General features: G+C 40.6%; 3 protein-coding genes across 5 annotated transcripts; 1 reads left to right on the top strand and 2 right to left on the bottom strand.

Annotated features, from left to right (window-relative positions):
* Nucleotides 1-932: 932 nt before the first annotated feature.
* Nucleotides 933-2845, bottom strand: LOC106949774 (tetraspanin-7-like). Its single transcript, XM_015036259.1, has one exon. The coding sequence runs from the start codon at nucleotides 2508-2510 to the stop codon at nucleotides 1422-1424; it is 1089 nt and encodes a 362-aa protein (XP_014891745.1). The 5' UTR covers nucleotides 2511-2845; the 3' UTR covers nucleotides 933-1421.
* A 2044-nt stretch (nucleotides 2846-4889) lies between these two features.
* LOC106949775 (zinc finger and SCAN domain-containing protein 2) lies at nucleotides 4890-10857 on the bottom strand. 3 transcript variants are annotated; one of them, XM_015036260.1, is made up of 9 exons: nucleotides 10745-10857; nucleotides 10051-10253; nucleotides 9878-9973; nucleotides 9714-9812; nucleotides 9524-9634; nucleotides 8725-8842; nucleotides 8023-8656; nucleotides 7386-7444; nucleotides 4890-6838 (listed from the first exon to the last, which is right to left on the bottom strand). In XM_015036260.1, the coding sequence occupies exons 1-9, from the start codon at nucleotides 10776-10778 to the stop codon at nucleotides 5379-5381; spliced, it is 2814 nt and encodes a 937-aa protein (XP_014891746.1). In that variant the 5' UTR covers nucleotides 10779-10857; the 3' UTR covers nucleotides 4890-5378. The 3 variants fall into 3 exon arrangements, with proteins under 3 accessions (XP_014891746.1, XP_014891747.1, XP_014891748.1); XM_015036261.1 differs by having other exon boundaries at nucleotides 9714-9809; XM_015036262.1 differs by having other exon boundaries at nucleotides 9714-9755.
* Nucleotides 10858-11092: 235 nt separating this feature from the next.
* washc3 (WASH complex subunit 3) lies at nucleotides 11093-14614 on the top strand. The gene is made up of 7 exons (XM_015036265.1): nucleotides 11093-11230; nucleotides 12087-12185; nucleotides 12271-12336; nucleotides 12417-12554; nucleotides 13241-13360; nucleotides 13453-13517; nucleotides 13605-14614. Exons 1-7 carry the CDS (start codon nucleotides 11180-11182, stop codon nucleotides 13702-13704), a joined length of 639 nt encoding a protein of 212 aa, XP_014891751.1. The 5' UTR covers nucleotides 11093-11179; the 3' UTR covers nucleotides 13705-14614.
* The last annotated feature ends 152 nt before the right edge of the window (nucleotides 14615-14766 follow it).

The following is a 14766-nucleotide window of genomic DNA, read 5'->3' as shown; positions in this document are numbered from 1 at the left end:
ATACATTTATAGATAATTTATATTATGTTACTACTGAACACTGTCATCACCATGGCACCGAGTTGTAGCTGCTGCAAGTTTTAGAAGTTGCTCAGATTGAGACAATTTCTATCCACTTCCAAGGGGAAGAGACACCGACGAAGTCAGGATTCCTACAAAGTTTTGAAAAATTTGGAATATGTATTCAGTATTTTTTTTCTTTCTTTCCTCCTACCTTCTGTCTTTTCTCTTCCTTTTTGTCCTCCTTTTTCTTCAGTCCTTTGTTTTTTTATTCATCATCATTTCTTCCTCCTATGTTTCCACCTTCTTTCAAACTTCCCATCATCCCTTGTGTCTTTTATTCTTTCTTTCTGCATATCCTGCTTCCTTCATTCTTTCCTTTCATGGGTCCAACCTAAATCTCTTTTCTTCCCTCCCTCTACCATAGAAAGCTTAAATATCTGGTACCCAATGTTTTGGCCCCAACTTGTGCAAACGTCAAGGCTGAAGAAATATTAGTTAAGGGAGAAAATGATGAGCTAGAGTTGTTTCTAAACATGAGCAGCAGCTGCTGAATCTTCTAATACTCACCTCAAATGGGCCAAATTCACTAAACAGATTTAAATGTGGCAACTGTAAGAACTTAAGAAATCTCTCTACTTGCATCCCAAGTACAACAATTTACATCAAATTGCCATCTATGAGCTTTAAAGGGGACCTATTTAAATTTTGCACATTTTTATACTTCCATTTGGGTCTAAACAGCCCAAGCGTTTAAAAAAAACCCAACAACACTCAGCTGTTTTTTGGCAATACGTTAATTTTTTTGGTGTCTGGGAAATGAGCCGTTTCAAAAACCTCTGGGAAGTAACTTCACAAATCAGCAGGCACCGCCTGTTGCCTAGCAACCCCAGCGGAGTTCCAGCATGTTTGGTCAGCTGGTTTTACCACTGCATGCGCTGTACAATGGATGCTGGAAAACAGAAGTGTTTTGTTGTTGACTTACCATCCAGAAACCATTTGCTCCATTCTTGTTGCTTGTACAGGAGGCTCTACTTCTGCTTTTCAAAGATGGTTGTATAATTGCGCATCTTTTTGCAGCCATTTTGTGTGCGAGTGTAAATGTTGAGTTGGGGGCTGTGGCCAGCAGCAGGTTATTTGAATTTAAAGTGACCAGATGCCCTAAAACAGATCAGTCATGCAGACTGAAATCTCATTATCTAAGAATGAATTTGTGCAAAAAAACAAACAAAAAAAAAATAATAATGTAATTAGTATGTTTTGATTAACCCGTAAATCTCTCCTAATGTGGTCTGAAAAGCATAATAGGTCACATTTTTGATTCTTTCGTCCTGAACAACAAACCTCCTGTTCCTATACTTTACTTCTCTGAGATGTCATCCCTCATTCAGAACCAACCTGTCAATACAACAGTCAGATCTTTAGTGTGCCACAACACGTCCGTGCTGTCTGGGTGTAAGTTTGTTGGCCAGAAGACAAGCCAGGGCAATGCCCCCGATCTGTGTGAAGGCCAACCCTAAAACAGAGGCAGCAATATGGAAGACGTTGTCGTTGACCAAGCTGAAGACTTTCCGGAAGCAGCCGTGTGGATGGATTCCTGCAGCCGCCACTCCGTCATTGTCATCCGACAGGAGTGGCCGATTCCTGCAACCTTTCCGCCTCACGCAGCAGCTGTCGGGAAGGGAGACCGAGGTGCCGTTCTCAGCAGGAAGGAAAGTCATGTGCTGGATGGCCCAGTCCGAATTCAGCCAGTCACGCCAACCCTCAGCACCGCAGCACTCCAAAGCTCTCTGCAGGCTATCTAGAGCGTCGGCACGGCCTTCATCCTCCGTGTAGCCTGCCACGGCTCGGTGCAAGCCACTGCGAAATCCTCCGGCGATGTCTTCACGGTAGAAGAGCCCAGAAAGTCCAGCAGCCAAACCGGCAACTAGAGTAGCAAGTTGGAAGAACCCATAGGCCCTCAGGACGCAGGGCAGGTTTGCAGCCACCCCAAGGCAACCGAGGAACCCCCAAGCAGTAACAGCGGCCCCGGTAGAGAGAAGGATAAGCGGGGCGTTGGGGTACCGATTGGCTGATAGGGTCATGTAGTCCGCCAAGGAGATCTGCGCCCAAACACCAAGGGTGAAGATGGCTAACCCAGCTGCCCAGAAGAGGCAGCTGAAAGCCAGGAGACCCAGACGGAGGAGGTGCATGACTCCCACTGGGCGACAGCAAGGTGGGGCAGCACCCACCGGCGGGGGGGCAGGAGGCGCCAGCGAGGCTTCGGAGCAAACGGACAAAGACAGACGCTGGTGCTGCTGGTGAAGCTGCTCCTCTTGGTCTTGGTAGGGAGGCAGCAGGTAGCCTGGGATGGCCGAAGGTCGCCGAGGAAGAGGAGGAGGAGTGAGCAGGTTCACACCAAGCGGGGAGGAAAGTCTTCTGACCGCTAGCTGCTCCCGCTCCCAATCCAAAGCCCGTCTGCTGGGACTCGGCCGGGCCGACAGCGAGTCATAAGGGAGTGCAGAGCTCATGGTCTCCGCTCAGGCTTTATCCGCTCGCCCCCTTCTTTTTTTTTTACACACTCCCCCTTTTGTCTTCCTTCCTTTATCAGAGTCTTCCCTCCTCCTCCTTCTTCTTCTTTACGACCGGTTATTAATCCGCCACCAGGAGCTCCAACGCCAACCGGACTGTAAATCACAACGATGGGACTCGAGTCGAGTCTTTATCTGCATCCACAGCTGCTCTATTTATCCGTTTATTTGGAAATTGTTTTTCTACCTGCATGGTCAACGGTCCTTCAAATTCTTCCGCTGACGGTTACATCCCGACGTCTGTCTGCTCGCCGCTGCCCCTCGCTCTGGTCAGGTGATTGCAGAGGGATAGTAAACCGATGGACCCCCTCTCTTGGTGTGGCGGAGGTTTTCCTTCCAGGTTTATTGTTTTCCAATATGGAGGAAGGCTGCAGAGAATCTTAAACACCAACAATTCTTGGAAAACAATGAATGAACACCTGTTGGTTAGTAGAAAATACATATTTTTCTGAAAGTATTTTATCTGAAAAGAAAGCATTAGTGAAACCAATTAGAGTTACAGAAAGAAATAATAAAAATTAATTAATAACAGTATAAATATTTAATATGCCTGGAAAATATGGTTATGGTTAAAATACTCTAGACTTTTTCACATTAGGAAAATTAATGGAAATTACATAATGTGACGAAAATTACAACTTTTACAAGCCGAACAACTGGCTTGTAAAAGTTATTACACAGGTAAAGCTAAAATAAATATTAAGTTATTGTCCAATTATCAATAAATGTGGAGAAGTAATTCTGGTGTGCTTACTACACTTAATTCAAATGACTAAATACTTTAAATTGAGCAGAAACAGATATGCAAATTATTACTTTGCTACTCTTTTTTGCTCTTAGTGATTCATAATAATGTTATAAAAGCCACAACTTGAATTCCAAAGCATTATTTTAAATGTATTTTTCTTCCAAAAGTTTTATCTCTAGGGTTAAAGTATGTAAACCTTTACAATATGTAAATTGTTTGAAAACTTACTGAACTCCTATTGGTATAAAGAAAACCTTTTGAAGTATTAAAATAGCTATGACCATTTTTAGACTGTTTTTAAAAGAATTTCTCTTTAGTATGCAAAATATTAGCCAAAATATTTACATCCAAGTTGAAAATTTACAACTTTTAAGTCATTAATAATATAAAATTGCAATAAAAATACACGATTGTTGTTGTTTTCTGTTTTCTGTTTTAGGTTCAAATACTTTGATCAACTTCAGTCTTGATTAAAACTATCAAATGTAGTTTTAATCTATTATTAAAATGTAATAATTTGAATCCTTTCAACGCCAGTTTGATTACATTATGCAAACTTTTAAAGGTATATTTTAGTTGTCTGTTGTTAAATAAAGCAAAGTAACATAACAGCAGTGATATGAAGTGAGTAGGGTGGAAGTTGTTAAGATAATTCATTATAAATTAATTCAGTTTTTACAGTAATTCTAACTGGATGACTCATCCTTTTTGATTAAAAACCCCCAGTAAGGATTAATATGATATCTTTTTCTCAATGATTAAGTGTGCTCACATTATAGAATATATTATTTGTTGCAAAATGCTTCAATAAATATGGAGGGGTGTGGTGTTAAGTCACAGCAAAACACAAAAGAAATAGCACACGTTACTCTGTTGAGTTAAAATCTTTGTTTGAATAACCCCAAACAAATTCAGTAACATTTTCTGGTCCATTTTGTGCTTAAATATAACTTAATTTCATAATATAACTGGTTTTAATTTAGTTTTTATTTTACATGCTGCAGCATTTTGTCATTTCTCTCAGATAAATACAAATATAAATGACTTATGACCCAACATATGGCCTTCACTTTGCATGCAGGACCCATTACTCTACGTACAGCGTCCAGTCTGCCGGGATTCACTCCAAACACCTGCTGATCTAATAATAGAAAGCCAATTTCAGACCTCTGACCCTTCCCCACTATTATTGAGCATTTATTGCACTCTGTAGGCTGAGTGGGCGACACAGTCACACGCTGGTGCCCCGTTGAACGGCTGGGTCGGTTTTATGGAGGTGATTCCTGCTCGACGAATGGCCTTCCCCCAATCAGCCAGAGCTCATTAAAACCTCTCAGTTAATTAAACTCATTCAGATGATGCCTTTTATAAGGAGGACCATAACACTGACATTATGGCTGAGGGGGGGGCGGGGGGGATATGTGGATTCTGGAGTTATAGCAGCAAAATTTGGAGGTCATACACTTTTCAGCTGCTGCGTTATTATCCACCAAGTAAATCATTCATTTACTTCTTCGAATAAGGAAAAACATCACCTGACATAAAGGAAAAAAGTCCCAAAGCCAGTGGACTTTGTTTCATCTTTTTGTTTTATTACCGGTTAGAATTATGGACACTAATGTTTCACTTAACTGCACCTCTTTACAATGATGTCTTCCAAAGTTAATATCAAGTTTACTTCAAACAAATAAATAAATGTAGTCACCCAGAGGGATATTTCTGACAAAAAACAAAATTTCCGCATTAATTTCACACATTTGCAAGAACGACAACACATTTTCCATAAAGGCAGAAATGTAACATATGTTGTTTGTTTATCTGCTGTTAAATATTATATATTTATACTATTAAACAATAAGAAAGTGAAGCAAACATTCATGAAGCAAGAGTCATTTATTGAACTCACCTATGATTTTAACTTACAGCATAATTGCAAAGTACAAAAAATACAATGTGGGATTGATTTCTGTCAAACAAGTAAAAAAAAAAAATGTTCCACATAATTTACCCACAGGTTGGTACATTAAATGAAGCTATAATTTCACACAAATGACATATGATTATCTAAATGCTTCCTTATTTTGGTCAGTAGCTTCCATATGCATCTCCATATGTTTGTTCAGTTTGGCCTTTGATGGAAATGTTTTCCCGCACAGCTCGCAGGTCGGCTTCTCCCTCCTCTGCCCGGAGTGGCTGTGTTTGTGGCGCGCTAGCTCCGACGAGCTCTTAAACCTGAGCTCACAGGCGTCGCAGGGGTACGGCCTCTCCCCGGTGTGAATCCTGCGGTGCAGCTGAGCCTCGCTGAGCGTCAGGAAGGACTTCTCGCAGTGTCCGCAGGGGAATGGCCTCTCCCCGGTGTGGATGAGGTTGTGTCTGGTTAGGGCGTACGGCTTAGAGAAGCCCTTCCCACAGTGGGCGCAGGGGTAAGGCCGTGCACCGCTGTGGGAGGCAATGTGCTCCTGCTGGGTTTTTTTGCTCTTGAATCGTTTCTCACACTGCGGGCAGGAGTAGGGCCTGTCATCCAGGTGTGACCTGTGATGTTTGGAGAGCTCTCCCTGCGACAAAAACCCCTTCCCACACTGCGAGCAGAGGAACGGTTTCTCCCCCGTGTGCATCCGCTCGTGTCGGGCCAGCACGGACGCCAGCGTGAAGCTTTTGGAGCAGTGGGCGCACTGGAAAGGTCTCTCTCCGGTGTGAACCCGGAGGTGCTTGACCAGCATAAAACGGACGGAGAACTGTTTGTTGCATTGCTTGCACTGATGTGGTCGCTCCCCAGTATGAGTGGATAAATGTCGCTTAACGTCAGACCTGCGGGTGTACGTTTTCTCGCAGTGTGGGCATTTGAACTGCCGCTTCACCCGATGCGCCTGCCTGTGCTGGGCGCGGGCCAGCAGCGTGTCGAAGCCGTCGCCGCACTGCTGGCAGATGTAGCGCCTGATGCTGACATGGGACTTCCTGTGCTCCAGCAGCTCGTCGTCGGTGGGGAAGCTCCTGCTGCAGATGGAGCAGATGTGAGGCAGCTGGCTCTCCGACAAGTGCGATTTCTTGTGATGGACGGTCAGCGCCCGCAGGTTGGCAAAGGAGCCGCCGCACAGCTGACAGGAGAAGGAAATCGCCACGCCGTGATGTTTGCTCTCATGCTTCGCTAAATCCCAGGAGTGTTGGAAGGTTCGGTCGCACTGCGAGCAATGAAAGGGTCTTTCCCCTGTGTGCGTGAGCTGGTGTCTCCTCACGTCAGACGTCCGAGTGAAAGTTTTCCCGCACGTTTCACACGTCAGAGATCTCTTCCTGCTGTGAGCCTGGGGACCGCCATCTTGGCTCTCGCCGTTTCCTTTCGGGAAAAGCTTGATGGACGTGAATATTTCATCTGAGTTGGACGGGGACGGGATAAATTTCTCCCCTGTGAAACTCCTATACACCTCGGTGCAAACGCTCTGCATGTGGAAGTGAGGAGGACTGGTGCTGTCCGAGACGTGGAAGGGACAGCGAGAGCAGGTGAAGATGATTGACATTACCTCATCTGAATAAAGACAGAAGGTAAAGAGTGGAATTAAACTGGATCATTTAACATTTAATCACTGGCACTGCTGGTTAAGAGTCTCGCTGCAAAAAAACTAAATCTTACAAAGTATTTTTGGTCTAGTTTCTAGTTCAAATGTCTTAGCAGACATGAAATAAGACAAAAACTAACTTACAGGTACTTCTCAGCAAGATTTATGGGCTTGTTGTAAGTCAATACCTCCTTAATATTCATAAAACATTACAAGTTCCACTGGCAACTTATTTCACTTGTGAAATGGGAAAAAAGCCTATGCTTATGGATGACCAGTGGCGCCCTCTGCTGGATGGAGTTCAAACTACAACACTAAAAGACGGTCTACGGACATTAGTAACTGGAACTAAATTTAACTTATTGAACCATTAACCAACAATCAGTTGTAAATTGATTAACTGTATACATCCCTTCTTTGAAGTGTTACACGATGAGCTCTCCTGCTGGCAAAAAGGAGCTGTACAAAGTATTTCCAGTGGGATTATCAATTCAGTTCTTCAACAAGTCAGGTTACCTTTGTCTGTTCCTTTGATTGCAACCACAGAAGGGTCAAAGGTCACATGAACTGCACTCCTGTGAAATAAGAACCCACAATTAAAAAAAGTTAATATATTTTTCTACAACTTGAAAAACAGATTGCAGATTAATCAAATTTACCAACAGAAACAAACCTAGAAAATATGTACTTTCTGTTAGCAGTGTAGTAAATAGATTTGATTAGTTTAGTTGACCACTTAAACCAAATTTAATTTAAAAAAAGTAAAGCAAATGTATGTTGAACAATACTATTATAATTATGTTAAGTATAGGATCTATACCCTACTGTCAGCAGTAGCATACTATTAATATTACATTATTGTTAAATACTTACGGAAAAAATATGATCTTGCTTTGTTGAAACTTTTAGATTTTAGGACAAAAATGTGAAATTCTTTAATTTTCTGTTCTGCAGAGTTTTTTTTCTGTAATGTTAGATTGTATTTGTTGAACACAAACAAAGTTAACATAAATGAGTTGGAGTGCATAATGGAAATAAAGGGATTTAAATGCAAAGCTTATGCTGCAGCTGTAAGAAATAAAGCTCACGCAAGCTGTCGTTTGTGACATAAATTAAAATTGACGAAACAATTATAGCAGGAATGTTTCTGTACTTTTTTACTGCGTCGTTCTTTTCTCCTGCTGTCATCCTCACTTCCTCCATCTTCTGCCATCTTGGCGAACCCGTCTGTGAACATGTGGAGGTGCAGATGTCGGGTTCCTGCAAAGCATCTGCTTCACTGAAGACATTGGCAATGACCTGGTGAACGACAGGCTGGTAGCTGTCCACAGCTTCTGTCATCTCTGTTTCGTCTTCTGTTGTTCTCTCCGTTTTGTCCTGTGTTTCATCTGACGCATACAACGGCCCAATCTCACTTCCTAAGCTCTCCTTCCTCAATGCAAACGTTTTGGTCAAAGTTTCCAAAGCTTTAGCGACACCTGCAGCTTCCCCGGTTTCCTCCTCACCACCGGCGCTCACACCTGCACTCAAAGCAACTATTTCTTCTTCGTAACACTCTGTCTGAACTTGGATCTCAGGTGATTCTGCGTCCAGATCAGACGCTCTGACTTCCACTTCGGTGTAAAAGGCTACAACGCTGCACTGCCCTGCCTCAGCCAGAGTGATACGGGTCAGCGTGTTTGCGTAGTTGTGAACAGAATCCTGTCCAACGGATAGATTTGTCTTTTGCGAGGGAGGAACTGACAGAGCAGACATGATGCAGCTGCCAATGGTAGAACATGGCCCATCTGTGAAGGAAGAAAACTATTTTATTGACGAATACTTCCAAACGGTGTGCTGTTCCGTCTTAACTTACATGTCATCTTCAGTAATCCTGAGCTTTTGTAGTGCTTGAAGACGGAGCTTAGCTCCTCTGATGATGACTGGATGCAGTCTTCCAAAACAGACGGAGCAGAGATGAACCAGGCGGTCGTCTGCAGACACAGAGCAGATCTATTAAAGGTGACCTACTACTTCCTTGAACATGTCAAGATAGGTCTATGGTCTATACAGAACATGTTCATTACCTTTTTGCACAAAATTATTCTTAGATAATGGGAAATCAGTCTGCTCAGTTCCATGTATTTTGAGTTTTTTTTGGGTCTCTGGCCATTTTAAATCCAAAAAAGCTGCTGCAACTCAACGCACATAAAAATGACTGCAAACAGATGTACGATTATACAACCGTACATCTTTGAAAAGCAAAAGTAGAGCCTCCTGCACAAGCAACAAGAATGCAGCATGTGGATTCTAGATGGGAAGTCAACAACAAAACTCTTGTCTTTTCCAGCAGCCATTGTACAACGCATACGGCGGTCAAAAATAAACCTTAAAACAAAAATAAGCTGAATACTTGTGCTGCCTTCCAAAAATAATTATATCTTTTGAACATGTTCAGGCTTTTTTACCTCACAACCACAAACTTTTTTTGTTGGGATTTTATGTGATAGAGTGGAAGGAAACCGAAACATGTTTTAAAAAAAATCTGTAGCATGCATTGGTGTTCACTCCCCTTTACGTTGATACCCTAAATTAGAATAAAGTCATCATTAAAAATATGGAAAACCACCTTAACTACCTTATATTGGTCTGAATAATTTTGAACAGAGCTGTACCTGCTTGAGGTCTGGAACCGGAAGTTGCTTCTCCAGTCTTGATAGCAGCTCCCACAATAACACCTGTAGTGCTACATCGTACTGTTGACCATATTCAGCAGGGAACACCTCCTATCACAAACAATTTATCATCTTTAAAACTGTTTCCTTAAATCAAAGCAGATAAATTATGAATTCAAATCACCCTCACCTGGAAAAAATAGGCCCTCTCTGCCGGATCTTTAAGCAAGCTCTGAACAAGTGCAACAAAAGTCGACTCGGTCTTCTTAACATCTGGATCCATGCACTGCTGCGGAGATTGCTTCGTTAAACAAGTGTGAATGACACCATTAATAGTTATTTTTTTTAACTTACATCTGCAGAACTAACAGGCAGCCTCTCCAAGTAACTCTGGATTCCTTGAGCGACAACTTCTCCTAAAGCAGAGCCTTTGCAGAGCTCCAAGATCAGCTGAAAATGCCAATAAATGGTGTTACCACAAATATGAGAAAGGAAAACATCTGCTTGTGACACAAACTGCTGCTGACCCTGGCTCTTAGGCCGAGGAGGAGCTGTGCTCTCTGTTGTTGGTTGATCAGGCGGGGCACTGCATCCGTCACCATGCACACAAACTCCTGCACCTTCCAGTAGTTCATCACGTCCTTCTGCTTCACCACATGCCACATGGCAGCAGACAGAAGCTGCAAAGGGGGCACCAGGAGGCGAAGGGACTGCAAAGGCAAGCATGGGTCTGGAACAGAAAGGTGTAGTGTGAAGAAATGGTCTCTAGAGGGCAGCAATAAGTAACTTAGGAGGAGTTTGTAGAGTTTCACTTGCAGCTATCTTTTTAATTTTTCGATTTTTTCAAATACTTCACATTAATTACATATTATAGGAGAAATAATCTATTTAAACAAGAAAAACACACAATTATTAATTCATATATATTCAGTTCGGTATGTGATCATCTGAGTTGACCGGTTATGAACTGGAATAATTCCTGGAGAGACCTCATTTAATTGCGCCGACTAATAAATTAACAGCTCTAATATAAATAACAAAGTGTAATATTTAATAATGTAAAAAGTCCCAAGCAATACAATGATCATTTCCACTGCGCAGCAGGGTGGTTGTTTAAAAATGTAACGATTTCATTAAATAGACGGGGCCCAAGTATCAGATTAGTAGTTAAGATATAGTCAGCGATTAATTTAATTAAAAGCAATTCATTCAGATACATACCGATCATTTTTTGTTTTGATTTGAGAGCCTCCATTAGCGCGCAAATAAATCTGCTATAAAATATTTTTGTTTCAGCCGGTTGCGTTGTTAGAACGCAATCGTCCCTTCCTCAACTCCCCTATCGAGTTTCCGCTTTTCAAAATAAAAGCCTCAATAATACGAAACAATTTTTCTTCTCCCCCCCCCCTCCCCCCCTCCCTTCCCCCCCCCCCCACAGAGTACGTACACATCCTACATTATCCAGACCGTCAATTTAACGATACGTGGTTGTAAAAGTCGGTTCAAATCATTTTTTTAAAAACTGCGTCTTCAAAATAAAACTCATTTTGGCGACGTCACGACGCAAAGGTCACGTATTTCGGAGTCACATGACCGGGTCACAGCTTTCAGTCTTTCCTCCCTTTAATATCTTATTTTATCTACAGAAAACCCGACATGGACGAAGACGGTCTGCCAATCGTTGGGTCTGGAGTTGATCTCACTAAGGTTCGTGTTTTAAACTCGTTGGTTGTCATTTTAAAAGCTGACTGAGGAAGTAGAAGCATAACGAAACAGTTCGTCTCTTCAAGTGATGTTTAGGATATCCTCGGTTTCTGCAGGGAAAACTCTGGCTCGTTTGTAAGTTACTTATAGTTGTCCACTTTTAAATTATATTCAAATATTAAACTGACATCGGTTATAATCCGTCGTTCATTGCAATCTTTGTCTTCCAAAAATATGGCAGTTGAATTTTTCCTACCATCACAGAATAGCAACTAAATAAGTAACGGGAAGGAATAGACGTAAATAAGAAGTCGAGGGGATCTTAAAGTCCGTCCATTTCAAATTCAAATTCATAGATAGTCTATTTATCCCAAAGGAGTAATTAATGTTGTCTTAACTCATATAATCTAATTATTTTCAAAGAGTTGTTGTGATGTAGTAGCCAGGTAGGATCTCCTGTAGCAGTCAGTGTTGCAATAAATCTGAAAATGGAAACACTTTTTTCCGCATCATACCAGTCACATAATCACCAACCGGATGTTGCCACTGGAACAAACCACGAACAAGAAGACTACAGGAAATAGAGGATCATTGAGTGAAATTTTTTAATGACTTATCTGTGAACAGTGTTATTCATGTGTGATTATAATTGCGTTTTTTTTTTATTTCATGGAAACACTGTAATTGTGAAATTGTGTTTTTTGACAAAGTTGTGAATTTGAAATGGAAACCCAGCTACTGTCTTCATCCTTTCTTTGTGTCTGTTTGTTATTAGCATTTTTTTAGACACTTGTACTTGGAGATTTCCTTTCACCTATGAGCAGATTCCTTCATCTCTGCTTTCTTTCTGCTTTCATAGGTTCCTGCTATACAACAAAGGAGAGTCGTCGCCCACCTCAATCAGTTTGTTGTGCACACAGTTCGCTTCCTTAACCGATTCTCTACTGTGTGCGAGGAGGTTTGTCTTTTCTTTCTCTCTACTTCAGGATACATTTATTGTCTAATTGAAGTCACTAATCATCTATTCAACACTCCCACTACAGAAACTTTCAAACATTTCCCTTCGCATACAACAAATCGAAACCACTTTGTGTATTTTGGAGGCCAAAGTAAGTTCTGACATAAACAACAAGTAGATTTAATGTGTATTTGCCATTTTTTTGATGGATTGATTGTTTTTTCTGAGCAGTTGTCATCCATTCCTGGACTGGACGAAGTCACAGTGGATGGACTCAACCAGCAGCAAAGTGTCCAATCCAATGGACCGGTTAGCGCCAGTCAGAACCAATCAGACGGTGTAAAAGCAGGGGGAGCTCCTCCCTCACAGGTAGGAAAACAGACTCAACCACAAACAAATTTATTCCAAATATTTTTGCATTTGATTCTTAAGTGCTGCAGCTGCAGATTTAAGAGGGGGAAAAAAAATAAAGTTACTGATCATTATTTAAATGTGCACAAACTTTTATTTCTTGTAGTTCAACTCTTAAGCATTTTTAAAAACCAAATTCTTAATTTTGCAGATAATGTTTGAGTTCTTAAAAAATATTCCTTGTAAAACTAATGTTCTGTTGAACCACTGGTACAGAATATTAGTAAATTTATACCTCTAGCTATTGATTTGTTGATCTTTTTTCACACATTGTCATCTTTATTACATATTTTTGGGTTAAAAAATATGGTTAAAATCGAATTCAGAAAAATTAAAATGAAAAAGTGGAATTTAGGAAAAAAATAAAACAAATTTTATAGAATCCTATATTTATTTTGAAGGATTTTCCAGTCTTTTTGGTTCCTTGGTCTGTTGCTCTCAGATGAAAGAAAATTAATTAGATGGATAAGGAAAAAAACTCAATTATCAGAAAAACAGAGAACACGTTTCGGTTGGATTTGTTGCCAAAATACAGACTCTTGTTTCTGCATTTGAATGCAGTTGCATCTTTAACCGTCAAGTTATTGTGTGCAGCAAAGGCTTCTGGTTTTGTGAAGAACTGTTTGCGTCTTTTTGTGCTGCAGCCCAGTCAGAGTCAGCCAGAAGCTGCACCTGCACCACAAAAAGCAGAAGCGGTTCCAGAGAATGTCATGACTGTGGCCAAGGACCAACGTTATGCACGTTACCTGAAAATGGTTCAAGTGGTAAGATGTTATGCAATATTACTGTTAAAAAAACTTTCGTAAAATATATATATATTTTTTTTAAATATATTTTTAATAATGTGTTTATCCAGGGAGTTCCACCAATGGCTATTCGTAACAAAATGCTTATGGATGGTTTGGACCCAAATCTGCTCGAGTAAGTTTTATTTTTTAACTCATGAGTCTAAAAATGACAGTTTCCTGCTAAATAAACTTGAATCTAATCATATTTTGCCAACAACAGCACACCTGACGCTCCAGTGCCTGATGGAGCAGCAAGCGGCACAGAGAATGAGGATATTCCTGCCACCAGCTCTGACAGCGAATCGTCGTTCAGTGACTGATCTCGAATCGTTGTTCAGTGACTGATCTCTGCCGCTGCACAGCTCCGTGTTTAAGGCCGTTCGCTGCACCAGGCGCTTCCTGCAGGCTCTTTGCTGCTGCAGGTTGTGAAAATGTTCACATGAAGGTGATTGGATGATTGTAATTCTTCCGGAAATGGTCAACAATCCTCTTGCTGCTTGTCAGCAAGCTGACTTTATATTTGTTTTTCAGTTGTTTGGAATTATTTTGGATCGAATCTTTTAAATGTACGTCGTTCGAACACAGTACTGTTTGTGCGATGTAGTAGTTGGAGACCCGCTTTCACATAACAAGCTGTTATTTCTGTTCAAGTTAGTATTAAGAATGATGCAGTGGGAGATGAACTTTGACCTTAGGAGCTATTAAACATTTAAGTCAAGTCTCTAAATCAGCACCTTTAACCGTTAGCGCCGTGCAGTGCATTAAGGTTTGGCACCTAAATACAAAATCCTCCTCATTATTAATGCTGGTTTGAACTGAGATATTTGCTGCATCACGAAACTGATTGTAAGATTTAGCAGCTAAACTTTTCTCTCTGTGGTATTTAGGATTAATTTGGCTCATAAATCTTGCAAAAAAATACACTTAATTAATTTTTTAAATGAGGAAATTAAAAAGATTAAAAGCATTTTCTTCATTTCTTGATATTATGAAACTGGAGGTCTTTATATTGGAGTTTAAAAATCAGATCCTGTTGCACAAACTTGACTGCATGATATTAAGTGCTTGAGTGGACATAAAACCAAACAATAACTAGTTTAGTTTTATGTTATTTCAGACATATAATTTCTATATAAATTGAATATAAATTCTTCTTGATGTTGCCGTGTGAGTCAAAATAATTCACCTTTTTTTCGTTATAGGTAATAAATGTATTTTCTGGCTGTTGTACTTCAGTAGCATAATCATTTAAATATGTTTTTCATATTTAAATTAAATTAATTGTTTATTTCAGAGATACTTTTGCACTGAAACAGCTGAAGCTCTAACAGTAAAATTTGTCGATTTTTAGTTATTGCTAAAGATTTATTTTCTTTACAAGT

Source organism: Poecilia latipinna, unplaced genomic scaffold (genome assembly GCF_001443285.1).
Source record: "Poecilia latipinna isolate Pla-1442-1.1 unplaced genomic scaffold, P_latipinna-1.0 Scaffold363, whole genome shotgun sequence".
Lineage (NCBI taxonomy): Eukaryota > Metazoa > Chordata > Actinopteri > Cyprinodontiformes > Poeciliidae > Poecilia > Poecilia latipinna.
The sequence above is the reverse complement of the archived record's forward strand: the minus strand, read 5'-3'. Positions and strand labels throughout refer to the sequence as shown.

What these genes read in the sequence shown, in the direction of transcription:
- washc3 (XM_015036265.1), top strand. Translation starts at nt 11,180, where the DNA reads ATGGACGAAGACGGTCTGCCAATCGTTGGGTCTGGAGTTGATCTCACT. An exon ending in GGGGAGCTCCTCCCTCACAG is followed by an intron (nt 12,555 to 13,240) that starts GTAGGAAAACAG and finishes TTTGTGCTGCAG; the next exon opens with CCCAGTCAGAGTCAGCCAGA. An exon ending in ACCTGAAAATGGTTCAAGTG is followed by an intron (nt 13,361 to 13,452) that starts GTAAGATGTTAT and finishes GTGTTTATCCAG; the next exon opens with GGAGTTCCACCAATGGCTAT.
- LOC106949774 (XM_015036259.1), bottom strand. Translation starts at nt 2,510, where the DNA reads ATGAGCTCTGCACTCCCTTATGACTCGCTGTCGGCCCGGCCGAGTCCC.
- LOC106949775 (XM_015036260.1), bottom strand. Translation starts at nt 10,778, where the DNA reads ATGGAGGCTCTCAAATCAAAACAAAAAATGATCG. An exon ending in ATCAAAACAAAAAATGATCG is followed by an intron (nt 10,254 to 10,744) that starts GTATGTATCTGA and finishes TTTCTGTTCCAG; the next exon opens with ACCCATGCTTGCCTTTGCAG. An exon ending in AATCAAAGGAACAGACAAAG is followed by an intron (nt 6,839 to 7,385) that starts GTAACCTGACTT and finishes GTCTTTATTCAG; the next exon opens with ATGAGGTAATGTCAATCATC.